At 46.3% G+C, this 26,588-nt stretch overlaps 2 protein-coding genes across 3 annotated transcripts in view; one reads left to right on the forward strand and one right to left on the reverse strand.

Moving 5' to 3' along the window:
* The window catches only part of Syn2 (synapsin II), a 132,645-nt gene that overhangs the window by 83,417 nt on the left and 22,640 nt on the right, over positions 1 to 26,588 (forward strand). The window contains exons 2-7 of the mRNA XM_051155111.1: positions 2,416 to 2,473; positions 3,590 to 3,681; positions 5,868 to 6,024; positions 10,925 to 11,014; positions 21,403 to 21,465; positions 21,845 to 21,987. Of these exons, the coding sequence (XP_051011068.1) occupies positions 2,416 to 2,473; positions 3,590 to 3,681; positions 5,868 to 6,024; positions 10,925 to 11,014; positions 21,403 to 21,465; positions 21,845 to 21,987 (603 nt within the window). The remainder of the gene's footprint in view (positions 1 to 2,415; positions 2,474 to 3,589; positions 3,682 to 5,867; positions 6,025 to 10,924; positions 11,015 to 21,402; positions 21,466 to 21,844; positions 21,988 to 26,588) is intronic.
* Positions 12,809 to 19,392, reverse strand: Timp4 (TIMP metallopeptidase inhibitor 4). 2 transcript variants are annotated; one of them, XM_051155112.1, is made up of 5 exons: positions 18,805 to 19,176; positions 17,588 to 17,685; positions 17,070 to 17,184; positions 14,054 to 14,178; positions 12,809 to 13,305 (listed from the first exon to the last, which is right to left on the reverse strand). In XM_051155112.1, exons 1-5 carry the CDS (start codon positions 18,941 to 18,943, stop codon positions 13,108 to 13,110), a joined length of 675 nt encoding a protein of 224 aa, XP_051011069.1. In that variant the 5' UTR covers positions 18,944 to 19,176; the 3' UTR covers positions 12,809 to 13,107. The 2 variants fall into 2 exon arrangements, with proteins under 2 accessions (XP_051011069.1, XP_051011070.1); XM_051155113.1 differs by having other exon boundaries at positions 13,188 to 13,287; positions 14,055 to 14,178; positions 18,805 to 19,392.

Raw genomic sequence — 26,588 nt, forward strand, 5'->3', positions numbered from 1 at the left:
CCACAGTGTGGGAGAGCGGGAAGGACATAGCAGCAGAGGAAGATGGTGCTATGGGGTTGCTGCACTCAGGGCCAAATGACTTTGGAAATGTCATTTTCTTCCCACGAATCTTGAATTTCTTTGTTTCAGAGAATTGTCTCCCTGTCTAGTCAGTCATTTTGAGGATTAAATGAAATATTTTTACAAGCAACTAGTATATAGCACCTAGAACACAACGTCAGATGAAATATCGGTTTATTCCTTTATTTTTTGTGGCAAGATTCAAAAAAACCTCTGACAAAATAAGCCAACTGCAAGTGGAGAGCACTGGAAAAAAAAAAAAAAAAGCATAATTTAGCTTACTAGGTACAGGTAACCAGGCACTTCTTTACAAACAGAGAACAAAGTCCAAATAGCAGAGAGGAAAAAAAAATCCTACAGAGGGAAGGAAGATTAGAGGCAGGAAAGAAGAAATGTGACTATGTAACTATGTGCAAGAACGTGCTCTCCTCACACAGGCCAGTGCCATTGATGCATCATCATGAAGTTCCTCTCAACCCAGACAGGTTGAGAAGGCACTGGGCTACATAACTCGGCACCATTGTTTTCCTGAGTGTCTGTGATACAGGCTGAGTTTTATGCTGTTGCAGTTGCTTTTTTTGGTTGTTGGCTCTCCTGGTATGCATAGGAAGGAATCAGAGTTCGTACCGATCTCTCTCTCTCTTTCTCTCTCTCTTTCTCTCTCTCTTTCTCTCTCTCTTTCTCTCTCTCTTTCTCTCTCTCTTTCTCTCTCTCTTTCTCTCTCTCTCTCTCACTTTGATTCTAGCTGGAAAAAAAAACCAACAATATTCTTCTCTCACACAATACATCCCAACTTCAGTTTCCCCTCCCTCCACTCCTCCCAGCTCCCATCCATCTCCCCTCTCCCCCAGATCCACTCCTCCTCTGTCTCCCATAAGAAAAGAGCAGGTCTCCAAGAGACAACATCCAAACACAACAAAACAAGATACAACAAGGCAAGGCAAAAGCCCTCACACCGAAGCTGGACAAGGCAACCAGACAGCAAAAAAAGAGTCCCAAGAGCAGGAAAAGAGTCAGAGACACACCTGCTCCCACAGTTCGGAGTCTCAGAAAAACACCCAGCTAACAGCCACAGCATATACACAGAGGACCTGGTGCAGGCTCATGCAGGCCCCATGCTTCTATTTCAGTCACTGTGAGCCCCCATGAGCTCTGCTTAGTTGATTCGGTGGGCCACGGTCTCCTGGTGTCCTCTAGTCTCTCTTATTCCTACAATTTTTCTGTCCCCTCTTCTGAGGTATTCCTCAAGCTCCAATGGTAGAGACCCAGTGAAAACCAACAGTTTAGACTCTTTCTTCTCAAGTTTGGCTGTGGGTCTCCGCATCTACTTCCATCTGCTGCTGGAGGGAGCTTCTTTGATGATGACTAGAAGGGGCCACTAATCTATGAGTATAGTGGAATACCGTTAGGAACCATTTCGTTGATTTTCTTTTTTTAGACACATCATTTTTGGTTCTATCATAAGTCTCTGGGCTACCCAGCCTCTGGTTTTTGGTCATCCAAGCAGTGTTGGACATGGATGGGCCTCAAGTTAAATTAGAAATCATTTAGCCATTCCCACAAGTTCTGGGCTACGATTGCCCCAGCACCTCTTGCAGGCAGGAGAGATTGTAGGTCAAAGGTTTTGTGGTTAGGTTGGTGGCCATGTTTCACTTTCTGTAGCCCGCAGAGTGCCTTCCCACACCAAAGAGATTAGAATGTAAGGGTGAAGGCTTTGTGCAGGCACCCGCTCAACCTCTCCTCTCCATGTTCAGTGAGCCATGTGGATGTTGTCCTCTGCAATGGGACAGTTTGCAGAGAGCTAACGTAGTCCTAGCATCAGCCTGGGTTGTTTGGGAATCGCCACAGGAGTCCCCTCAGCCAACAACTCAACTGACTGCAACCCACCCAGTCCATAGGGATTTCTTTAAATCCTAAAAGTCCACAGGTGTGTGACAATTTTAAATGGAGTGAAAACCAAGGTAACAAGAAAACTCAGAAGTGTATAAGATAGACCTGGTCTTTATCAAGTGAACAATACAGAGGAAATTCCTATTTCTAGACGTGTGTGTGTGTGTGTGTGTGTGTGTGTGTGTGTGTGTGTGTGTGTGTGTAATACAGGGGATTAGAACATAAAATAATAAGACAGTTGAAAGTGAAAGGGTCCTGTGGATAATTGTGCAGGCAGGTCAATGGAGCTAAAAGAAAGGAAGTGGCTTGCTGGAGACTTTATGGCAGCCCAAAGCAAGTGAAGAGCCAGAACCAAAGTCTCCCGACTCTCAGTCTGGGGTTCATTGCTTTAGTCTTCTTACTGTGGAGATCACATGTATGCGTTTACACACTTACTAATTTGTGTGCTTCCCTCCCTCTCTCTAGGGCCAAGTGCTTTCGAGGTAAAAAAGTCCTTGGAGATTATGACATCAAGGTGGAGCAGGTAATCAGCATGAAGCCTCACATGCCCTCAGTCCCTCACTGGGTCCTCCGCTGTGTCTCTTGTCCTTGAGTGGTTCATTTCCTTGACCCTTAACAGTTCAGATGTTGGTTCAGAGGCAAACAATGTGCTACCCCGTGGTCTCTTGCTTTGCAGGGTTCCTAAACTCAGGAAGCCTTAAGGAGTGTCTTCCTAGGCTACTGGCCACACCCATGTACTATTGATGGCAGTGTAATTCTGGGTGGGCACACGCCTTCTGTTAATTGTCTGCCTACTCAGTCCCTGAGGCTACACTTCAGAGGGAACCCACAAAAGAACATCCCCTTGTTTTTAAAGGGAACTTGAAAGGCTGTTTTGTTTCTTCCTTTGTTTGTTTACCTTCTTCTGCCTCTTGCACTCTGGTAATAGAAAATTAGGTCCCTTGGGGGTAGGGGAGATGTCCTGTTTAAATAATATATTTTCTGTGATATAATAGAAATTATTCCTTATTTGTGTGTTAGGATTTGTAGAATAGTTGGATACTTTTCCTGTCTATCACTACTTTTATTTATTTATATTTATTCATTTTCACATCAGGATATTACTTAGTGGCTCTAGCTGTCCTGGAACAATAGACTTACAGAGATCAGCCTACAGAGTGCAAGGATTAAAGGGGTGCAACACCATGCCCAGTCTATATTCCAATCTTAAAAAACAAAACAAAACCTTGTTAGGTATTCTGGGTTGATAAAAAGCTACCCCTGTGTTGGAAAGTGAAGAAACAGAAACCCAGGCAGGGCATGTACCTCACTTGGCATGCTGTGTCAAGGAGAGTAGAGATGGAAACCCATTAGCTTAACCAGAACGCAGTGCTTTCATGCGGAGACTGAGAAAGGAGATGCTTGTCCTGGCCACATTCTATCTCTGTAGAGAGGCTCAGAGGATGCTGAGCTGGGAGTCAGACACAGTGATAGGTGTAGAAAGTCGAGAGGCTTAGGCAGCTTTCTCCTTTGGTAGATGGGGTAGTTTTCTCTCTAGCACCTGACTGAGTATTGGGTGAAATCTAATAAATGTGAGAACACATAGAAACTAAATGAAGGCGCACTGAGACTGACTCGCTGCTGTACTGTTATTCTCCAGGCAGAATTTTCAGAGCTTAACCTGGTGGCCCATGCAGATGGAACCTATGCTGTGGACATGCAGGTGCTCCGGAATGGCACAAAGGTTGTCCGGTAAGGACCTTTCTGTCCTTGGGTTGCTGTCACCTCTGACTTGGTGTGGTGGTGGTTTCAAAGTCGCACTGTGGGTTATATGGAAGTGCTAGGGAAGACAGCAGAGAAAGCAACCTTAAGTCTCCCAGTCTCACTTAGAGGTGACTGGATTCTGTTAGGACTGCTGTCTACCCTCAAGTCAGCATGAGTTTGTGCTTTTATCTCTCTGAGTAGTTCCCCTGGAAAACCAGGTTCCATTGCTTTGTATATTTTAAATACTTATTTATTGTATATGAGTGCTTTATCTACAGAAGAGGGTATCAGATCACATGGTAGATGGTTGTGAGCCACCATGTGGTTGCTGGGAATTGAACTCAGGACCTCTGGAAGAGCAGATGGTGCTCTTAACCTCTGAGCCATCTCTCCAGCCCTCCATTGCTTTTTAAAACACCCAACCTTCCTATTTAGGCTGATTTGCATAGATTCATGCACAGTTGGTGTGGTAAAGGCCTGCACTGGATGCATGCTCCTTCAGCACTCATCCCCGTATCCTCTCTTTAGTCCTCATTCCGAACAATTCATGTGTCTGACAGGAAAATCTAATATTGGAATAGACATTGCAGATGGAAGAAAATAACCAGGTGCTGAGCATGCCCACGCCCCTTGGTGTTCTGGGTGCCTAAGTCTGGGATGTCGATGTATGCACGGCAGTTCATTCAGGGAGGGAACGAGAATTCCAGATGGGAGGAATGGCTTCTATTCTTCCCAGGAGATTAGTGTTGCTTTAGGTTTTCTCTTGTTCGAGGAGGGGTTCGCTATAGCATTCTCTTCCTCACCTCAGTCATGGGACCCCGAGCCCTAGGAGTCTAGTGTCCAATGGGATCTGGGTCAACAACAGGAAAGGCCAGACTGGCTATGTCTGAGACGGGAAAGTTGGCTTGCCCATTCTGGGATGTGAAGAGGAGCAGAGGAAAAGCAGATGCCCCTTTAGGTGTGAAGTGAGCTTAGGCAGGTCCTACAGCAGGACAGACCGGCTTCGTCCATGGGTCGAATGTGCCATGCAGATACACACATAGGCAGGTAGTGACAGAAGGTCCAGCAACAGGACTCCAGGGCAGCTGCCAATGTGGGAGCTTGGATTATTGCTGTAACTGGGATAAAGGATTGGGATTTGATATCAGGGTTACAGCTGGGCTTCAGTGTCCAACAGCAGGGGTTATCTGGACCCACATGAGGTCAGAGCACCCTAAGCACATATCATACCATCATGGTAGTAAGCGCTTGAACGACTGAGAGAAGCTCCTTTAACCCTCACTACCAGAGCCAATCTCTGAGCTGGGTTGGGCCGGATCTGTAGGTGGGGGTTGGATGAGTGCCTGGGCAGAGGACCAGGTAGGCCATTGTACATGGTGTCAAATGCTGAACTGCAGAGCCTTGGGGGCAGATGCTGCCACAAACTGCCTCTCTGGGAAGGTCTCTGAAGCTAGGCCATGAAGACAGGCAACTTAGTCCTCTAAAGCGGCTAGGGCTAGGAGCTTTGCTGGCTTAGAGGTGAAACCAGGGGAGCTTTCCCATGCACGGGGACATTCCGTACTCTCACTGCTTCCTGCAGCCCCATTGCTCAACCTCAGTTCTGTGAAAAATATTTGTACCCCTCCCTAGCGTCCGTTTTGGAAGAATAACATTGAGGAGTTTGGCATGTGTCCTCAGCCAGCCTAGCTCCTTTGCTCTCCTGGGGCCTCATGAGGGCATTGCCTATTTTAAGGAGCAGCCTTAAAGAATTGAATCGGACGTCAGGACCAGAGATCTAGTAGTAATGTGGTCTTCCAGGACCTGATCTGAGCACCAACTCTGGAGCCACAGGCACTTCAGGCTTTCACACTACCATACGAGGACAAAGAAAAATCTCTCTCACTTAAGGTGTGGAGATCTAAAAGTGTCTTCTCTTCCAGCCTGCAAGTACTTGTATACTAGGAAAAAAAAAAAAACACATTTAGTCCAAAGGAAATGAGAGGGATTCAGAAACATAGTCCTCAGGTCTCCTTTGGAACGCGTCATGATACTTCAGTCCCCCATCCAGAAAGGAGCAGTAATAACACAAGGGTCATGGACCGGATGGTCATTGGCATCTCCTCTCTGTCTTAGGCTTTGGAAATGTGTCACTTGAAGTGTTAGTTAATGGAAGTCTGCCCCTGCATTCTTACCAGGTCCTTCAGACCAGACTTCGTGCTCATCCGACAGCATGCGTTTGGCATGGCGGAGAATGAAGACTTCCGCCACCTGGTCATTGGCATGCAGTATGCAGGCCTCCCCAGCATCAACTCACTGGAGTCCATCTACAACTTCTGTGACAAGCCATGGGTGGTAAGGCACCCTTAGCCCCCAACACCCCTGCCCCCACCCCCAGAACTCCACCAGTAGCCCTGACTGAGAAGATCTGAGAGACTTGTCAGCTGGGAGGCTGGGAGGGGCAGACCACTACAGTAGCATATCACCAGGATGTCACGGCTGCACACTTTTGCTGCAGAGTTGACCTTTGACCTCTCTGCTGTGCTGCACAAAGATCCTATGATGAAATCCTTACACGCCTTTAGGTCTTTCCTTGACCAGGGGCTGCAGTGGGGAAAGTGCCTCTTGCTTCTTAAAATGGGCAAACTATTGGAAGGGCCTAAAGCTAGCAGAGAGATCCAATTCAGAAGGGCGTTAGAGACAGAGTTCTATCAGTGCCTCAGCATCCTTGACATCAGATTCAGCGGCACCTGCAGGAATGTCAATGTGAGTTAGAAGTTTCTTTTGAGATAGTCAAGTATTATTACCCCTTTGAAAGCGAGGCACATGAAACCTCTTTCTGTATGGTGCCACCCTCTGAGATTATTCTACGTAATATCATTTCATCTTCATTATAAGCTTACCAGGGAGGTATTATTATTTTCACTTTGTACAGAGAAATAAGGCCCAGCAAGGATTAAGTCCCTTGCCAAATTTACAGAGCCAGGTTTTCTCTAAGTCTCACTGCCTCTCACATGGAGTGGAGGAGAGCGGCTTTGGTTTTCTCTTCCACAGCCAGTCTAGAAACCTAGGAGAGCTGTGGAAACTTTTCTTTTTAAAGATTTATTATATATCTATATAAAGATTATGTGTGTGTGTACACACGCGCGTGTGCATGCGCACGTGCACACATGCTCTATCTGCATATACACCTGCACAACACAAGAGGGCATCATTATATAGATGGTTGTGAGCCATCATGTGGCTGCTGGGAATCGAACTCTGGAAGAAGAACTCTGATTTCTGGAAGAACAAACAGTGCTGTTAACTATTGAACCGTCTCTCCAGCCCTGGCTGTGGAAACTTTTAAGAAGAGGAAACATTGAAAGAATGAGACATGGGGGGCTCGGATGACTGGGGTAGTAATCCCCACTGCAAGCTCTGCTGCCGCAGGCTGGCCTCATGGAAGGAAATGCTTGTCTCCAATCATATCCTCTTCATCTTGTTTCTCAAAAATCAAATTCCACACATGCTTGATTGCCAAGGTCCACCAAACTTATTGTGACATTTCTGAACCTTAAACATCTTCACTCTGGGAGCTGGAGGGGTGTTCTGTAACCACACGGGCCTATTAACTCTGCTGTTGACTCTTTTGTTTTTAAATGGGTAGCTTTCTTGCTCCCTGGATACCAAAGAGACCTTTCAGTGTAGGAGAAAGAGGTATGGACCATGAGGAGGGAGTCTGAGAGCTGCTGTGGTTAAGGAGGGGCTGGGTTCCTAAGCTTCACTTGCCTCTTTCCCCTGTGTGTGGCCTGTGACATCTGGAATCCTACTGTTCTGCAGAAATGGGCTAAAAGGGTGGTGTGATTTGAGTGTGCTGTCTATCTCAGAAAACACATATGAAGTGTCTGTCAAATATCTTTTCTGGGAACTTCCCATTTCTTCTCAGTCACATGACTTTCCTCCTGACATATGCCCTAACCTACTCCATCCCACTTCCTGTCAGAATTCGGTTCTCTCATAGCTACACAGGGTGATGCCACTGGTATCAGCTTTTACTGAGTGATTGAATGATGCAGCCCTGTGACTAACCATCTCATATGTCCCAGTTTCTGTGTATACTATTAACTGTGATTAACAGTATATGGCGTTATACAGGGGGAGGAGGTCCCCCTCAGTGACAGACATAGGGGAGAGGAATAGGGAAAAGCAGGAGGGAGGGAGGAATGGGAGGATATAAAGGATGGGCTAACAATTGAGATGTACTATGAATAAATTAATAAAATATTTTTAAAAAGGAAAAAAAACAGTATATGTTGTTACTTTGCCAATGTAGTTATTATAGTTCCCTGATACTGAGACCGTCCAAAGAAAATGGCCCCGTGCTTTCTTTTCCTAAACTGTGATAAAAGCTAGAGAAGGGAGGAACAGAGAGATCCCTCCTGGGATCTGGGATCTGGTGAGGGGTCACATTCTCACCCAGTCCCAATCCCAGCACATTGCCTTTGGCATCGCATGGGAACAACAGGGCTTGCTGGCCACGTGCCAAGTTCTCCCTGCAGCCTCACCAAGCAGCTGCCACACAAACGACATTTTACACGTTGTTCTCAGCTTGTCAGTAGAAGTGGACACATTTAGTGACAGTGAGGGGACTGTCCCTCTGATAGGATCACTTTGGCTCGTGTTTCCTATATTTCTTACTGGGGGTGCTCTTGATGTGAAGAGAGCCATCCGGTGGGCTAAAGAAGGTTATTTCCTTGCACCAGGATGACTCTGAGCAATGACTCTGTCATCCCCAAAACTGGCCAGGCCAGCTATGTGTTTTCAGAAGAAGTAGTTCTGTCAGTGAAAGCAACAGTGCAAAGAAAGCAAGAATGCCACCATCCCTGATTGCTCTGGATGTATCTCAATTCTGGGTTACTTGGAGATTGATGGATGGACCTGGGTTAAAAACTAAAGCATTTAATGTCTAGGAGAAATAGGCATAACACCTTATTCAAATAGAACCTGAAAACCCATTTCTTCAATGAATTCTTTCTTGAGTCATTAGATAAGTGGCTTAAGTAAGCATCTTTCTCTTCATTGCCAACTCCACACCAGCTCTCAGATTCATTTTTTTCAATCCGCATAGAGGAAATAGCCCTTATCAGATATTACCTTTGTTTAATTGGTAACTGTGTACTTGCAACTTAATCTAAGTTTCCAGGGAGGCAGAGGTTTGATGCCAAGCCCAGTACATTAATCAGACAGAGAATGGAGTGGGGAGGGTAGAGTGAGCTCTCAGGGACCCAACTGGAGCCTGGGAACTGGCTGTCATTTTAGTCTTGGCTGTCCCAGGTCCCTGGGAGTCTGCCGGAGGCCTTGCTGGCATCTCTGTGCTTGTCTGTGTAACTCACCCACACGAAGGGAAGATAGGGCCCCACATGTCTTGGTGCCATGCCAGAGTGTGGGCTGCAGCAGGACAGAGGTCTTTAGGCAGAGCTGGCAGCAGCTCCCCGAGGATGCTGGAGAGTCTTAGAAGCCTGGGCACAGAAGGAATCCTGCCAGGTCCAGGTGGGCAAATAGGTGTGAAGGTCATGTGAAGTGGTAGGAGGGACCGGAGAATGAAGAAAGGGGCGGAGGGTCAGTCTTGGCAGTCAGAGGAAAATGGGAGAACCCATGGATGGGAAGTAAACAAAGAACAACAGAGGATGCAGTGGGCAAGGAAGAAAGAAACCCGGGCACTCTCCCAGGATGGCCTCAATAGCAGGTGTGCCCTGAGGCTCCTCCAGCCTCAGTCTCCTCACACGTAAAACAGGAGACCTGGAATGGAGTCTGCCTGAAGTCTTTTTCAACAGCAAAGTGTCCTAAAGGAAGTCTTAGAACTCTAAAGTTTCTTGTCACTGAAAGCTGTGGCCAAGAAAGGCTCAAGTGTCCTCATGTTTTAATAAAATCTTCATTAAAAAAAAAAAAAGGACCGTGGTCTGATAGAGGAGTTTGGGGAGGGGGGGAGTGTAATAAAAGACGTTCTTCCTGATGCACAGTGTGAGAAGCTGATGGAACTGACCCTTCTCCACTCCCATCTGAGGAGGGAGTCTGGGAAGGAGGAGCCTTTGGACTTAACTAGCAAATTAAGGGAAAAACACCAGAAGACTACTTTGTTAATAGCCATCCTGTGTAGTGCACACACTAATATTCCTTACAGAGAACAGGACCTAAACTTTGTAAAAAGGTCTCTGACAACTAGAGGTCACGTTAGCTAATAGCTTGCTCATGTAGCCAACCAAGCTTTTAGTGGTTTGGAGCCTGAAGTGATCCCACTAGAGAAAAGATGCTAGATTTCCCCTGCTGCCCATGCACTGGGGTTGGCTGGCATTGTGGGATCACTGGCCTAGGTGGGGAGGTCCTCTGCTTTCTGTGAGAAGAGTATGCAGAATCTGAAAAGTAGGTACTTGGAAGGTTGAATAAAAGGTCTAGCAGTGAACCTGGCTCAAGAGTGTGACCTTGGGCCGCTGACCTCTCTGTTCTTAATTTCTTTGCTTTTGAAAGGTCAAGGAGTACAAGATGTACCCCAGAAGCCTTACAGCCCCAGTGCTGAATATTTGAACCTTGTGCTTTTTCTCATTTTTACCACATAAAGGGGCTGAGCAAGTTCAGTGCTTAAGTCCAGTAAGTCAGTACCATCTTCCCACTGACCCTCTGGTCTTGTGCAGACTCTGCATAGCACATGGATGTGTGTGTGTGTATCATTTATTTCTTCACCTGGCATGTTACCTCTTCAGCTTTATACTTCTCATTACTCAGAAGCATAGGCATTTCGAGTTAGAGACTCAAGTTTCAATCCTAGATTCATCTCTTTTTAGTTCTTTTTTTTTTTTTTTTCCTCGAGACAAGATTTTACCATGTAACCCAGCACAATGGCCTGGAGCTCACTATGTAGCCCAGGTTGGCTACCTCCTACCTCTACTGAGTGCTGAGATTACAGATGGTTACCACTTTCCCAGCCCCAGTTCTATGATTCAAGTGAAGTTCCCCCATGCCTTTGCAGCCTTGTCAATTTGAAAAGGGACTATGTAGAAGTCATTACAATTAAGTAGGCCCTTGATGAATACTAGCTTTATCTTTGCCTTCCCTCACTAAAGCATACGTCCTTGAATAGAAATTGTATGTACCTTGCCTTTCTCAGTATCTCAGTATTGCCTTCTACAGAGCAAAGGTTCTGTATTTATTTGATGAACTGATGCTTTGTCTGTTCCAGGGATTGAAGATACATTGAAATTCTTTCTTGTCTTTGCAGTTTGCTCAGATGGTGGCCATCTTCAAGACGCTGGGAGGGGAGAAATTTCCACTCATTGAGCAGACATACTACCCCAATCACCGAGAGATGGTAGGTGGCTAAGTGGGGCTTTGACTCTCTGCTGTTCCTACTCTTAGCCACATGGTGACTCTAGAGGTCTGGCAAGAGCCTCGACAGCACCTCAGGCAGCTGTGGAGCTGCTTAGAGCAGCAGAGGTAGCTAGCTGACAGAGTAGAGAAGAGCAGAAACAAAAGGCATTTTAACAGGAGAGAATTATACATCTGTGACCCAACAGTCCTGACTGTGACCCAACAGTCAGGAGGTTTCATGATTTTGAGTGTAGCTCTAGCTTAGCCATGTGTCACTGGCGTGTTAACGTTCCTTCACTGGACGTCAGTTTCCCAACCATGCTAAGGGCATAGCTGCCCTGGACCAAGATAGCTAATACAGTGTACACATGATTTCAGACAAGTTCCTCAGGTGATAGCCTTCTGGTAGGTATGCAGCCTCCTGAGATAAAAGCTGTTGCTCCTGTTATTCTTCACTAGGCTTTCATGTCCTTGGCCACCACCAAATTGTGACAAAGCACAGATACTCCTATGCCTCCTCTGAGTCCACCTCCAAAGGTCAGAAGGAAAAGAAAAATGGTTGGTTGAAGGCTGTGAGGATGTTTCATACTGAGCGACCTGGAGGTTACTTTCCATGTTCCTCCCTATCCCCTCATCCTCTGCCCAAGGATGCTATGGGGATTATCACTGGATGGATGGTCCTACTTGGAGACATCACTGCCAGAACCTGCCAAGTCCTGTGTTCTGGGACAGAGATGATGTTTGGCCCCTCCAACCCCCTCCTCCAAAAGGGTTCTCCATCATTGCCTTTGAACCCAGCACCTTCTTCCAGTGCAGCACACATGGCCCTGCTCACCAGCTGACTACATATCAAAAGTGAAACATAGTTCTGAGCTGTCAAAAAAGAACTGATACCCTCTACCATCTTTTCTAGAGCTTCCCCAGGAAAAAGTTTGGGGATGCTGAGCTCTGTGACTTAATAAACCACAGAGGCCACTGTCAGTGTTATTTCCATTTAGACAAAGCCTGAAGACTTACAGAGGCGGAGGAGCTTTCAGGACTGGCAGCTAGAGTCCAAGACACAGGGGTAAGGGGACTGAGCTGAAGGGTGGAAGTACTCTCAGGGTCACAGCTGGCTTCCCCCTCCTCCCAACCCCCCACCCCCGCTCTAACATTTAGCAAGGAGAGCGAGTGAAGAAACTTGAAGTGAATGCAAGGTGTGTCCCCAGCTAGCATCTTGTCCCTAGAGGGTCCTTGTATTGTCTCCCTCGCACCCTCTACTGAAATGTGGCCTCAGGAAAAGATCATGCTCGGGGTCACTTTGGTTGTTGCCCCTTCCCCCCTTCTTGTTTAAAAACAAGGTTCTAAAGTAGGAACAGAGACATTAGCAACCCAAAGGAGGCTGAAGAGAAGTCCCTGGTCACCAATAGAAGGCAATGGAGATATTTAACCTGAGGGAAAATGCTTGTTCAAGTATGTAAGTCTTTTCTTGTACAATGATGTGTGCCAACTGGGCTAGACCTTCTGCCAGCAGTAGTATCAGGGGACTTGCAGGACACTGAGGAAGAGCAAGCTGTTCAGCTCTCACTGTGTCCTTCAAGCAGATGAAAGTGTGTCAGAGGATTAGGCTAAGCCGAGACAGTGGGAGCAGAGGCTACGGAGCTTTACTGTATTCTTCTCACTTTAGCCACCCAGCCCACTCAGGATACAGCTGGCCCACCTTCCGTGTTTATACATCGCAATGGGCTGTGCCATTTTGTGACAGTCACAGCTGCTCCTTTATCGTAGGAGTTAAGAAAAGCCAGTTAAACAGAGCCAGAATACAAACTTTCAGTAATAGGTGTAAACTAGACTAACAAGGGTTGGGAGACTGAGGAGAGGAGCCGAGGGCAAGGCAGATAAATCATACTACCTTCCCAGCCCTTGGAAAGTTGTGAGCCTGAGATGTGGACATAAGGTGTCACATGCCCCCACAGCCTCCATTTTGCTGGCCAGGCCATCCACTTGTCACTTCCCATTGTTTGGCAGCAACATGGTAGGTGGTGATGGTCAGAGTACCACTGAGAACTGGCTTGGTCTTCAGAACTCTTCCAAGGAGGTGGTCGCTGGTCCTTGCTAGGGCTGGATGATGTCAACATACTCCTTCTGGAGGTGTACGTGGCCCCAGTACCAGCTGCAGATGCCATCAACATGCTTCATGCAGACATAGTGCTGGGCCTGGTACCCGTAGAGCTTCCGTTCCAGCAGCCAGTCTGTCCAGAGGCACTCATTGGGGGCTGAGATGGTACAGGGCACCGCATAGCAAGTGGTGATCTAGTCGTGATCAGACAATTTGAGAGTGAACAGCACATCCTCTTTTTGTTGCTGCCTCTCACACACACTCCTGTGCTCTCACCACCATCTCATCTGCCCCTGTCTTCTCCCAGCCCCAGACTTCCTCCCGAGCTCTCTCCCCGTCTCCTTATGGACAGCATTATCTCCCTGGTGTCACATAGACTCAGCTTTGATGGGCCTATTTCACCATGACTGTAAAAACTCTTCAGAACTTTTATTTCTTTACCTTAGAACAAGCATCTTACTTCTTCATAAATTTCTTACAGACTAAATTAAAATTTGAAAATAAAATTATTACAGGGCTTGGAAAAGAGTACTTTGTCTGTCTTTCCATGCTTCCTTTTCTATTTTTTTTTTTTTTTTAATATAAAAAGACAATGTCTTACTGTGTTGCCCAAACTGGCCTCAAACTTGGAATTCCCCTTCCTGCTTCAGCCTCTCAAGTACTGATATTACAGGAGCGGCCTGGGTCACATTCTCTTTAAATAGTGGTTTAATAGCATTTCAGTCTGCCAGCTGTGGTTGCTGGTGTCCTACCCTGAGTATGAGCACTTTGAGGTAAGGTACTATGGACCCTGTTTTCCCGTCCCCAACCTTCATGGCACAACTTAAGTACAGGAAGTGAGTAAATACATGTATGTGGAGGAATACATGAAGGATGCGACCACAAGGCTCTAAACGTGTCCCTCACCCACAAAAAAGACCTTGGAAATGGACATTCCCTTACTTGGCAGCCACAGTTCTGGTGGTAGTGATGATTCAGGCTCTCCCTCTGCACCAAGGACAGGTCCTCCCAGGGCTCAATGTAGTTGCACAGATGGATGAAGACCTTTCCATCACTGAGAATCTGGCCTTTGTGGAGAGAGGGAAAGGAGTCCAGTTAGGAGACCAGGGGTTCCAGTCACTAAGCAGTCCAAAAGAGCAACTTTTGTAATGGCCTTTCTTCTCTTTCCTTCCTTGCTTCCTTCCTACCCTCCCTCCCTCCCTCCGTGTGTGTGTGTGTGTGTGTGTGTGTGTGTGTGTGTGTGTGTGAGTGTGTGTGTGTGTGTGTGTGTGTGTGCGCGTGTGCGCGTGCGCACTAAAAACATGCCCTATGTATGCTAAACATACACTATACAACACAGAGAAAACTCTAGTCTCAAATGGCTTTTTGACAGCAGTGACAACTTAGGGGAAGGGACCAGAGAAATCCCTATAATCTTTAAAGCAAAGACTAGGGCATGGTGTCTGCACAAGGCATGATTCTGAGATCTGCTGAAGGTCTTTTGCTCTAGCATGAAGCAGAAAGAAGGTGGGATTTAAAGGCAGATGGTAGCTCGTCTGATCTGGTGGCACGTGCCTGTAACCTTAGCCCTCAGGAGACTGGGACAAGAGGATCAAAAGCTGGAGGTCATCCTGGGCTACATAGCAAGACCTTTTCTTAGAGAAACAAGCAAAAGGGACAGGTAAAAAACCAAACAACAAAATGACCGACTGCAGGCTTGGGAGTAAGCTCAGTAGTAGAGTACATGCTTAGCTTGTGAGCAGGCCTGAGCCAGATCCCTAGTGGGGAGAGTGGGGCCCGACTCCCTCTTTTACATACTAGCTGCTATAACCTTAAAGAAGGTTACAGGAGCTTTCAAATGGAGGATGGAAATAATAAAGCTGACAGAATGTCTACAGAGTTCTCAGTACAGCTGTAGGCCCACAAAAGCTATCCATCCCTTTCCAATATCCATTTTGGCCTTTCTTGCTCCATTGATATCTATCTTAATGAGCATTTCCCCTTAAGAAAATACTTTTTAAAAACTTATCAATTTACTTCTAATCTTTCATGGATCTTTTTCTTCTTCTTCTTCTTCTTCTTTATTTATTTTTTATTTTTGACTGTCCTGGACTCACTTTGTAGACCAGGCTGGCCTTGAACTCACAGTGATCCGCTTGCCTCTGCCTCCTGAGTGCTGGGATTAAAGGAGTGCGCCACCACACCGGGCTTCATAGATCTTTTTCTTAAGCAGCCCAGAAGTTGTGAGCCCCCATAGGGGTGCTGGGAATTGAACTGGGTCCTCTAAAAGAACAGCCAGTGCTCTTAACCACTGAACCATCTCACTGGCCCTATTGATCTTTCCCAGTACATCTCTTCATCAAAGCCATCCCTCTAGAACTTGGACACTCAACCACTTATTCACTGAGCAGATGCTATAACCTAGTAGCAGATGCAGAAGTCAATGTGACAGGATTTTGCCCCTTAGGAGGATAGAAAGGAAGTTGGCATAGGTTACTGGACTGTAATTGCCCAGATAAAAGAACAAAGGAAAGCATGATTATCCCCAAGTGCAGAAGACAATAGACAAAGGAAACTTCCTTGAAGGGATGCGTGCAAATTCACTGTCAAACAAGTGCAAAGGCCTCTGGACACTGGGATTGTCTGGACAAAGGCAGGAGGACAGCCATCTACCTTGCAACTACAGGTAGTTCATTTCAGCTTTCAGGGAGGAAGAGGCAAGGTACTATGTCACTGACAAGTGACAAAGAAAAAGCTACAATGGCCACAGTGTTCTAGTCACAAAGGACTTTTACTTATCAATGAAGGAACCATTGGCTTCTCATGAAGACATGGGCGCCATTGACATGTTTTTGTTTTTGTTTTGTTTGTTTGTTTGTTTGCAGTTATGCTCTTCTTGTGTATCCTCACCCTTGGTTGTTCTTTACCCACTTGAGGACAGACACCCTGGGCTCTCTTTTCCCTGGTATACTTCAGTGCCTCAGTGAGGGTGAGACACATGAAGTGGGTGCTTAGGAACAGGATGCGGTATCAAGAGATGTAAAGGGACTGGTATGCTTATGAGGGAAGCAGAGGGTACGATGTCATGTACTATCTCTGCAGAGGCTGCCAGGGCAGCACAATCCCACATCCTTAGAGCCAAGAAGCCCCTTTCATTGTGTCCTCTGGTTCCTATCACTCTTCAGGAGACATGCTTGGACTATGAACTCGTTGAGGGCCATGACCTATTCCTGAATCTCCACTTTCCTACCCAGGGGCTGGCAGTGTGTAGTATATATGGTCATCTGCTGGCTCCACGAATAACTCCTCCCCGTTCTCCCTATGAGCCCTATGGTTTTTATTTTCCTTGCGTTCTTTATTATGGCTATTCTATCTGTAGAACATCCAAGAGCCCACTCAAGCAGTGATGTTGCCCTTCTCGTTCCCAGTTACACCAGCACCTCTTTTCCCGAATTCCAGAATACTCTAGTATTGTGTCCATTTATTCCCAGGTCATATTCTTGGCTGTATTGGATAGGTGGCTCAGCGACTGTTCTCTCCCAACTAGTTCAGTATGGAGGAGGCTGGCCCAGCCCCAGACTCATGGAAGTGGAGCTGTTAGAGTCAAGCTTGTGCACAGGGCAGAGATAAACAGGGAGCATTTTCCAGAGACATATTGGGGCTCAAGATACACACACACACACACACACACACACACACACACAAAAAAAAAAAACCCAAAAAACAAAAAAAACAAAAACAAACAAACAAACAAACAAAAAAACAATCAAAAAAAAAAAAAAAACCCCACCTTATACCAATTAAAACTTTCCCAGTGGAACTATCTGGTCTAGATTGGTAGAGTATCCTGCCCTTAACATGGTGAAACAGTGGCCAAGATCGCAGGAGAGGGACTCCTGCGTTGAAAGGGAGTTTCACTGCGCCTCCCAATGAAGAGGCCATGATCATGGCCACAACTCGGTTTAGCCCTTTAGCTTACCCGTCAAGAGATACTGTTTCTGGCTGTTGGTTTCTAGTTTCACACCACAAAGAGAAGAGTCGAACGGTGTGTAGACATACTGAACATCCTTGGCCTTCTCGAAGCCTTTAAACATCTGAAAGGCAGCACTGGGTCAGGCGTGCAATGGGCACAGCAGCAGGTTACAAGACGCTCACTTCTTTCCAAACGTTACACAGGAGTCGAATTCAGGTTTGGTATACAGATGACCTTGCTGGTGTTTGGTTGTTTTTGTTTGTTTAAGTCTAAACCTTAGTGTACCCCAGGGAGATGAGGAGGTCCCATGGACAGAGAGCTGCAGGACAGGATAAACAGCGAGTCCCCACCCTGAATATTGCTTGGTTCCCATCCCCTGTGCAGTTCACACAGTTCCACTTTGGCACCTTCATAAGGAGGCCTGAGCCCACCGCCTGACTCCCACCAGGTTCATCCCTCCCGTAGCACAAACCCCAGCCCTCCATCACCCCATCATGGCTCAGCCCCTTGCTGCCCCCATGTACCTTTATCTGTTTGATTTCATACCGGATCATTTTTTGAGTGTCAGCAGGGTCTTCACTGGCAGGAACTACCTTCTCACTGGATATTTTGGCCCGGATTACTGCACAGAAAAAAGGGAAAGTCCAACACTGTGGGATCTGGATGGTCTGGGGTCCTCTGAGTGTCCAGAGAAGTTTTGGTTCAAGTGTTTTGGGTTCTCAGCAGTATGAGAGAAGAGACTTGGAATTTACTCTGCAGTGCTTGCCAGCTTTAAACCCTTCAAGGCTGTTAGGTCCTCAAACTGTCCTCTTTTGGCCTTTTAATCTATTGGTTTCCAACAGCTCCACAATTCTCCATAGCCATGGGTACAGTGAGCAGAATAGGAGTCCCTTCAAGGCAATTGGTGTGTTATAGATACATCTTAGAACCCCATAGCTTACCTAGAAGTGACAGTAATATGTGTTTATCGAATTTCTAAGTATCTCAATTCTCCATTGAGGAAGTTCATCTCTTGTCATCTAGTCAAGAACTGGTTTGTTTGTTCCTTACTTTCTCCCCTCCCCCTTCCCCACCTCCCACCCCCCACCCATCCCCTTGCATTGAAGACTGAACTCAGAGCCTCAGGCGTGAGAGGCACATGCTCTATCACTGAAGTACAGTCCTGGAAAAAGTCTGTTTTAAACGTTCTTCCTCTCTGTCTGACCTTGCACTAGGCATGAGGCTCAGTGACAGGGTCCTCCCCCTGCAGGAGGTTCATCTAGTGGAGACCACCTTAGGAAAAATAGCAGCACCCATCAGCAAGGAACCAAGAAATCTTCAGAAGAGTGAAGGGGAAATAGTAGTTAAAAGTGTGAGAGAGGTGTCTTGTTGGGGCACATTGGCAACTTCAGCTTCAGGCAGGGAGGCAGGTGTTGTAATGCGAATACCCCACCCCACCCCCCTACCCACCCTCGGCACCCCAGGAGTTCTGAAAACTACTAGATAGTTCCAGAGACAGCTAGGGCCCATCAAGCTAGCTAATGGACTCTGGAGGTCCATAATAGAACATTTATTCTCTTACAAATCAGGCTTTGCACTTCCAAGGTCAATAAAGCAATAGCCATTTCTGACCTATCCGCTGCAGCAGCAGGAGGCATCCATACATGATCTGAGCTCCACCCCTTCCCTCAGACTCCTGGTCTAAAGCTCTGCCCCAAACCAACTTTCTCACAGGCAACCCCTGCTGTGGTCCACAACTCACCTAGAGCTGAGTGGCAGAAGTGCTGCTGGGGGTGCGCAGGCGCGCAACTGCAAGCCTCACCCAACCCGGGTGGCCGCAGCAAGGCCAGCAGCCGCAGCACCAGTGCCCAGCTCAGCGAAGCCAGGGGACTCCAGGGCATGACACTGCAGAGCCCCAGCTGAGCTCCTGGGGTCTGCCAGTCGTAACAAACAGCTTCTCCAGGACACCTCCTGAAAGCCTCGTGCAGTCTCAGTCTTTATGAGGTGGCTTTAGGGCCAATCCCGCCCCCGTGGGCTCCTCCCTCCTTTGGCACCAGGCCACCCACGGCTGAAGGACCCAAGGCCCTCCTGACCGGACCGACAGACCCAGCAATGCAGAGGAAAGCCTGCAGATTTCCTAAAACGGCAGCAGCCTGGAAATAGAGGAAGACTCGGCGGGCCTTAGGGGCAGCAAGAGAAAAGCAAAGACCAGTGAAGAGACAAGAAGGCAGAAAGATGAGGGACTAAGGCTCCGGCACTAAGAGCAAGGGAGGAGAGGCATAGACAGAGAGACACAGGCCAAGTCAGAGGCAGACAGAATTACAACAGGCAAAAGAGACAGTGACAGAGGAGGACGGACCCCTCGCTGAGCTGCACACTGGGAATGAGACAAGCTACTCAGGGCTTCTTTCAGCCGCAGGAAGTGTTTTCAATGCCCTATTTATGAGGCTCCAAAGCAACAGCAAACAGTCAGGGAACAGGACAGAGAAAGTTGGGGTGTGTGTGTCTTGGCGCTGTCAGCTGGGGGGTGGGGTAGGATGTCAGAGAAAGTAGCCAGTGCTTTAAAACCCTTTCAAACAGCCAGAGCCTTAAGACTCTGCTGAGAGTTTGGGGCAGTTCTTTCCAAGGGGTTTAAAATACGGGATGTCCTGTAGCTCAGGGCAAACTTTGGACCTCAGAGCTCCCCCCACTGCACATCATTGCCCCCTGGAGACTGCCATGTTGCAGAAGGTAGAGCCGCTTAGCAAACAAGCCAGGCATTCGGGTCATTGTGACCCAAGCCTTGTCCACTGTTTGTCAGCAAAGTGCTCCAAGAATTTGAATGAAAGAAGCTAGTAGAATGACTGCCTGGGGGAGGACAGGAGGCTGGGTCTTGATTCTGACTGCCACTGGGTCCCTTCGTGATCTTTGCCATTCTGGGCCCCATTCTTTTTTTTTTTTTTTTTTCTCTTTCTCTCTCTCTCCAGAAAATAGGACTGAACTACATGGCTTCTCCTTCTCGTAGTTTTGCTGTCCAGAACACCAAACCCACATTTCTGATCAGAGCTACACTCCGTGGAACTCTGAGTTTACATTATACAATCTGACTTTTCCCTACCATCGATGTCCATCTCCTTTCGATGACATTAGTTAGATGGTAGCGGTGGTGGTGGTGCTTAAAAAGAAAGAAATTGGAAGAGAACGAAGTCAGACGAAGGCAAGTGACAGGTCCCGGAGCTGAAAAGCATCAGTCCACTCTTGTCACTTGGCAGATGTGAAAGCTGAGAGGCTTGGTGCCATCAAGTGACCTGACAGAACTGGAGCCTTCACCTGCCGCTGTGGTGTCTGGCGCTCTCCCTACGCTGTCTCGATTCCATGCTACTTCTGCCTGCATTTTGTGGTAGCTCAAAATCCTGCCTTTGGAGGGTTCTTGCTCCTTTAAATCTTACTCCTCCTGGGATAAAACTGGGCTGCTTCGAGGAAGAGTTTACTTGCTGAAGGATGTCTCCCAAGAGTAAACATTACCGAGTTCTTATGTCATCTCTTCCAAATCCTGAGCTGGACAGAGAAAGGCCTCCGCATACTCAGACTGTGTTTGGTACTGAGACTGTGGTGTTGGTAGGCAGTGAAGAGTGTGACAGAGAGAGAGAGGACAGTTACGGCTGACATGGGGAAGATGGCACTTGACAGGGAGAGGTGGGCAGGGCCGCATGTTTCAGCAGACATCAAGGTGCTCAAAATGCATTCCAGACAATTCCTAGTTTATTACAGTACAACTCACAGACAGCAATTTTTACTCTTTCATGAATTAAAAATAAATAAATAAAATCCTCCTTAGCTGAGAGGATGTCTTGCCTGGGTTGTCTAGTACAGAGAAAACTGAGGCAGTGAGATGTGGAGCGCCAGACAGGAGAACAGCTCTGCCTCCACTCCTGTGAGACCTTGCAAACACTGCTGTCGTTCTGTGGGTCCCATGTATAGGACCAGTAGGCTGCACTCATTATTTTATTTCAGTATTTCTATTAATTATTCAAGACTCTCATGCTATGCATTTTTATAATATTCACCAATTTTTTTTAAAGTCTGTGTGGATGTATGTATGCCTGTATGAATTCATGTTCATTGTGTGCATGTGGGCGTCTGCAGGGGCCAGAAGGTGTCACATTCCCTGGAGCTGGAGTTACAGATGGTTCCGAGACACTTGGGGTAGGTGCTGAGAACTAAACCAAGGTCCTCCCTAAGAGCAGTAAGCCGTCTTAACCACCGAGCTGTCTCCAGCCCCTGCACTGGTTCTTTAAAGGGTCTTCCCAAGGAGAATGTTTTAGGATTCCAAAGAGAAAAGACTTACTGACCAGTCCATTTCTTCCTTTTCTGCTCTCAGCTTACACTTCCTACGTTCCCTGTGGTGGTGAAGATTGGCCATGCTCACTCAGGCATGGGCAAGGTAAGGCAAAATGGCTGGTGGTGGCCTGGGGGGAGTCAAAAGGGGCTTTTTGTCAGCAAGCCAATTTGCAAGCTACTCTTCTTCCTTCATTAGTGGATTCTTCCCAAGGACCTGACCAGGTCCGTTGGAAGCCATAGATTCTGTCCAATCATACAAGGAAGGGTACAACCAACCCAGTTGGCTCCTTAGATCTTTTGCAACAAATATGACTTTGGCTCTGGGGAGGGAATAGACACAAAGGAACTGCTGGGGAGATGGGATGCTCATGTTTTGCCAGTATTAGAAACTATGTGATTGGCTTGGAGGCTTCAGCCCCTTGTGGCTTCTCAGTGATTGTGTGCACATGTCGCCTTTCCTGTGTGCCTTACATCAACCTTAGGTCAAAGTGGAAAATCACTACGACTTCCAGGACATTGCTAGTGTGGTGGCCCTCACCCAAACCTATGCCACAGCAGAACCCTTCATTGACGCCAAGTATGACATCCGGGTTCAGAAGATTGGCAACAACTACAAGGCTTACATGTGAGTGTGTGTGGGGTGTTCAGCGGGCACTTTCCATTTGCCCCCAGCAACCTCAGTTTAACCTCATCTGATCCAGAAGGTAGCAGTAGGGAGAGGGTGGCCCTATGTCAGGCTTCTTAGCCTGACTTCCTTATAGCTCAGGGTGGGGAGGGGTCCGAGAAATAAAATTATAGCCAGTTCACTAGCCTCTAAGTAGATTTTACTTTTTCCTCAGACAGGAGCAGGCTGTAGACTGCAGAATATGAGGTATATGCAGTATATGGGCCTTTTTACTAACAGTAGTTACAGGAATTCTTTAATCCCACTGTCATGCAGGATATGACAAACATCGAGGACACTAACCCGTCTTTACTCTTCCAAAACCATGGCAGACATTAAACCTGCCGCTACATCGTGTTCACAGAAATGCTTATTTTGATATATTTTTTAAAAAATGGATGTGTAGCATGTGACCCTGTGTACTTTCTTTTATATATTACACACACTACACATTTCATACTACCAGCGGGCTCTGCATGCTTCACCAGACTGCAAGAGCACAGAGGCAGCTGAGCCCCTAATGTAAACACCAGCCTTGGAAATGCCACCAAACACTGAAGGCCTCGCTTTCGCAAGAGTGGATGGCTGCTCCACATAGCCACATCCACAGGGAAAAATGAGGATGTCCGGAACACAGAAGACTTCAAGGTCTGCCGGGCTTTCCTTCTGGCATACATATGCAGATAGTGTACAGCTCCAATTTTGAGATAATAACCTCTGGCCTTTTAAAAAGTTGGATAAGACGTAGCTTTCTCTACAAATCAAGAACATCATTAACACATGCATTTGCTTTCTGCCACTCAGGGCTTCAGCACATGAGGGTGAATGCCTTCTTCCTGTCCCTCTGCCATACCCACCTGCCCTCACTGCCCAGTCTCCTCCCGCTCTGTTCACTGCTGGCTCCTCTGGAGAGAGGGAAATACCCCTTCCCTGCGCTCCTTCCCATCCCTGCCCCACTCAGCTTTAGTCCTTCCCACAGAGCATGCTCTTCTCAGCAGTGAATTGCTGTGGGAGAGTGATGAGAGTGCTGTTTCCCACCTTGGATGGCAGTGGGCACCCAGGGGCTTAGGGAGCACCACTGAAGAAGGCTGAAGCGTGCTGGGGATGCCTTCCTGCTTTGAGCACTTTATTGACTAAGATCGGCAAGAACAGGCACTCCTGTCTTACTCCAGATTTTACGTGAAATGCTCTCCGCTTCCTCCACTTAGAATAATGTTGGCTATAGGCTTGGAGTCTTTAGTATGCTGAGGTGTCCTTTGTTTCTAGTTTCTTCTAATTTTTTTTAAAGTTAATTTTTTTGACAATTGGTTACCTGGTTTTAGTTTCTCGTGCGCAGCCCAGTTCCTCCCAGTTCTGCCTCCAAAACATGAGGTGTCCTGCTCACCCATGCCCTCCCTCTCTCACTGAGTTAGTAAAAAGGTAAATCAGCATCACGTGACTCAACTCCCCCTTTTAAACCAAAAGTGAGAAGCTCAGTCATCACACCCCCATAGCTGAAAGCAAGTATTCACTCAGCTATTTGGAAACATCTGGGCAGTTGTATGAAGTGCCCGATTTTCATCTGGCTTTCCCTGACCTTCTTATGGCACCGCTGCATACCAGAGGGAGGTAGATCCGTTGTGGACAAGCTGACCTAAGCGGCTCTGATCAAATCTTGACCTCACATCCAGCGGTGTCGGCTAGAAGGAACTGCAGCAGCAGCTAGAAGGAATGTCCGTCATCCCTGTCCTGGCATCTACAGTTCTGGTGACTCATGAGCAATCATTTCACTTTTGTCTGGAGAAGCTAGGATGACAAATCTCCAACCCTGTTTGTCTTCTCGCATCCTCCCCTTCAGGCCAACTACTACCTCATGTGGAGTTCTTAATTCAGAGGAAATGGATGTTTCCCTCTGGCTCAGGAGCTGAGGACTCTTATCAAAAGTGACATGAAAAAAGTGTCAGACTGGCTTCCCCCTCTTACAGGTCCACCCTCCATCACTGGCTGACCACCACCACCACTGTCTACTCGCTTCCAGATCTGTCTCCACTTTCCTTTTCTTTCTTTCTATTAAAAGCATTGTTTATTTTTACTTTATTCACTTAACATCCTGACTGCAGCCCTCTCCCTCACCTCCTCCCAGTCCCATCTTCCCTTCCTCTTCCTCCCTGCCCCCCCTCCCCCTAGTCCTCGGACTGGACCAGGTGAGACTTGCTAGGCTGGGGTCAGATGATAGAGGAAAAGGGCTCCTCCTTTCTTCTGTATTTTACCAAGTGCTGTCTCTATGTATATTGAGATAGTCATGTGACTTCTGTCACTAAGTCTATTTATATGGTGCTATTTAAAAAAATTTTTTTTTGTTGAAAAATAGTCATTCATATTGCATCTCAATTGCTATCCCATCTCGTGCATCCTCCCATTCCTCCCTCCCTCCCGCTTTCACCCCATTCCTCTTCCCTGTGACTGTGACTAATGGGGACCGCCTTCCCTTGAATATGATGCTAGGGTATCAAGTTTCTTCTTGGTAGTCTGCCATCGGGCCTCCCCATCAAGGGGACATGGCCAAATATGGGGCACCAGAGTTCATGTGAAAGTCAGTCCCCAGTCTCCACTTAAGTGTGGAGAATATCCTGTCCCTTGGCTAGGTCTGGGTAGGGGTTTGATGATGACTGCACATATTGTCCTTGGTTGGTGCCATAGATCAAGCAGAACCCCTGGGCCCAGATCTGCCTGGTGCTATTTTTTTTTTTTCTTTGTATTTTTGTATGACAAATCAGTGTTGCATCCCTGGATTGAAACCAACTTGACCTTGATGTATCATTTTAATGTGTCTTTAAATGTTTTATCTCATTTATTTATGTGTGTGTGTATGAACGTGTGTGCATGAGTACATGCATGTATGTGTGCACGTGTGTGTGTGTGCACTGCTACAGTGCAGGCATGGAGGTCAGAGAGCAACTTGTTGGAGTTGCCTCTCTCCATATGGGACTTAAGAATCAAATTCAGGGCATTATTCTTTGTGGCAGGCACTTTTGTCAGCTATGCCATCTTGCCAGTCCTTCTTAATGTATTCTTGAATTTGGTTTGTAAGTATTTCGTTGAGAATTTTTGCATCTATATCCATCAATGAAATTAGTCTAAAGTTTTCTTTTTGTTTCGTTTTCTTACCTGGTTTGGCTACCTGGCTTTGTATAATAAATTTTTGTGATATCTCTTTCCTTTCCATTTTTGGTAAGTTTTACAAGTATTGATGTCATGTCTTTCTTAAAAATCTTTATAGAATTCAGCAGTAACTCCATCTGGTCCTTGTTTTTATTTCTATTTAGACTTAATTAATGCTTCAATCATGTTGCTTGTTAGGAGTCTGTTTAAGATATTTATATCTTTTGATTTAATTTTAGTTGGACATATGTGCTTTTAGAAATGCATTCATTTTTCTAGATTTTTAGCTTTTTAGAATATAGGTTTTCAAAATATTCTCTAATGATCCCTGGCTATCATTAAAGTCTCTTGTCACAAATCTACTGTTTATCTCTACTTTGGTGGTTTTTAGTCTTCTGTTTCTTCCGCTTAGCTCTTTTCAAAAAGCCAACTTTTAAATTTGTGGTTCTGTATATTGTCCTTTAGTTTCTGTTTTCCTAATTTCTACCTTTATCTCTATTTCTTACCAGTTACTACATTTTGAGTTTGGCTTCTTGCTTTTCTTGAATCTTGAGGTACATCATTAGGTTATTTGTTTGAGACCTAGCTGATTCCTTTTTTTACACTAGGACTTTGGCTATATGCTTTTCTCTTAAAGCTGCCTTAGCTGTATCAGAGCTTTTAATCAGCTATGCTGTCATTTTTATTTGATTCTAGGAAGTTTTTAGTTTCCTCTGTGATTGCTTTAATGAGCTGCTATTCATTCAAAAGTGCATTTTTCATTTGCCATGTAATTGTGTAGATCTGTGATTTCTCTTGCTATTGACTTGTAGTTTTATTCCACTGTAGTCTGATAAGACATAAGAAATTATTTCAGTTTTTTGTTATGTTAAGGTTTGCTTTGTGGCCTCTGTGTGTTTGATTTTAGAGGTTTTATGAGCCTCTGAGAGGTGTATTTCTTATCTGTTAGATGGGTTATTCTGTAGATATCTGTTAAACTTTATTAACCTATGGTATAATTTAGCTTTGAAGAATCTCATTTCATTTCTGATTGGCGTAGTGGGTACCCAGGACTTTTGAAATTCTCATGTCTGGTTTGACTAGAGATGTAATTACAGACAAGAAGCCTTCTGCGCCTTATTCTTCCTATCTGTAAAGTTGGACAGACTCCTACTTTCTGACCGTGGTGCACTTTCAAAAGCATTTTGCACTGGTCATGTATGGGAGGACTATTGTCACCCCATTAGTTCACTCACTGCATCACTGTAAAGCTCTGAAAAGGCTGGCTGTGTTTGTGGGCTTCTCAGTGTCTGGAATCAGATTACCAGGGAGGAAACACCTAGGAACCGGCACCAGAACCCTCCACGTAGCATTGAGTTCTAAGGACAGCATGTGAAGGCCTTGCCCATAATTTTTGTTTTTGTTTTTTTTTTGTTTTTGTT

The sequence above is a fragment of the Acomys russatus genome, chromosome 13, assembly GCF_903995435.1.
Source record: "Acomys russatus chromosome 13, mAcoRus1.1, whole genome shotgun sequence".
In the NCBI taxonomy this organism is placed as follows: Eukaryota; Metazoa; Chordata; class Mammalia; order Rodentia; family Muridae; genus Acomys; species Acomys russatus.

Bases quoted from the DNA above. Each gene is read 5' to 3' on its own strand.
- Timp4 (XM_051155112.1), bottom strand. From the start codon at position 18,943: ATGCCCTGGAGTCCCCTGGCTTCGCTGAGCTGGGCACTGGTGCTGCGG. The intron at 17,686-18,804 runs GTGAGTTGTGGA...TTTTCTGTGCAG, and splicing joins CTTCTGCCACTCAGCTCTAG to TAATCCGGGCCAAAATATCC. The intron at 13,306-14,053 runs GTAAGGGAATGT...GATCACGACTAG, and splicing joins ACCAGAACTGTGGCTGCCAA to ATCACCACTTGCTATGCGGT.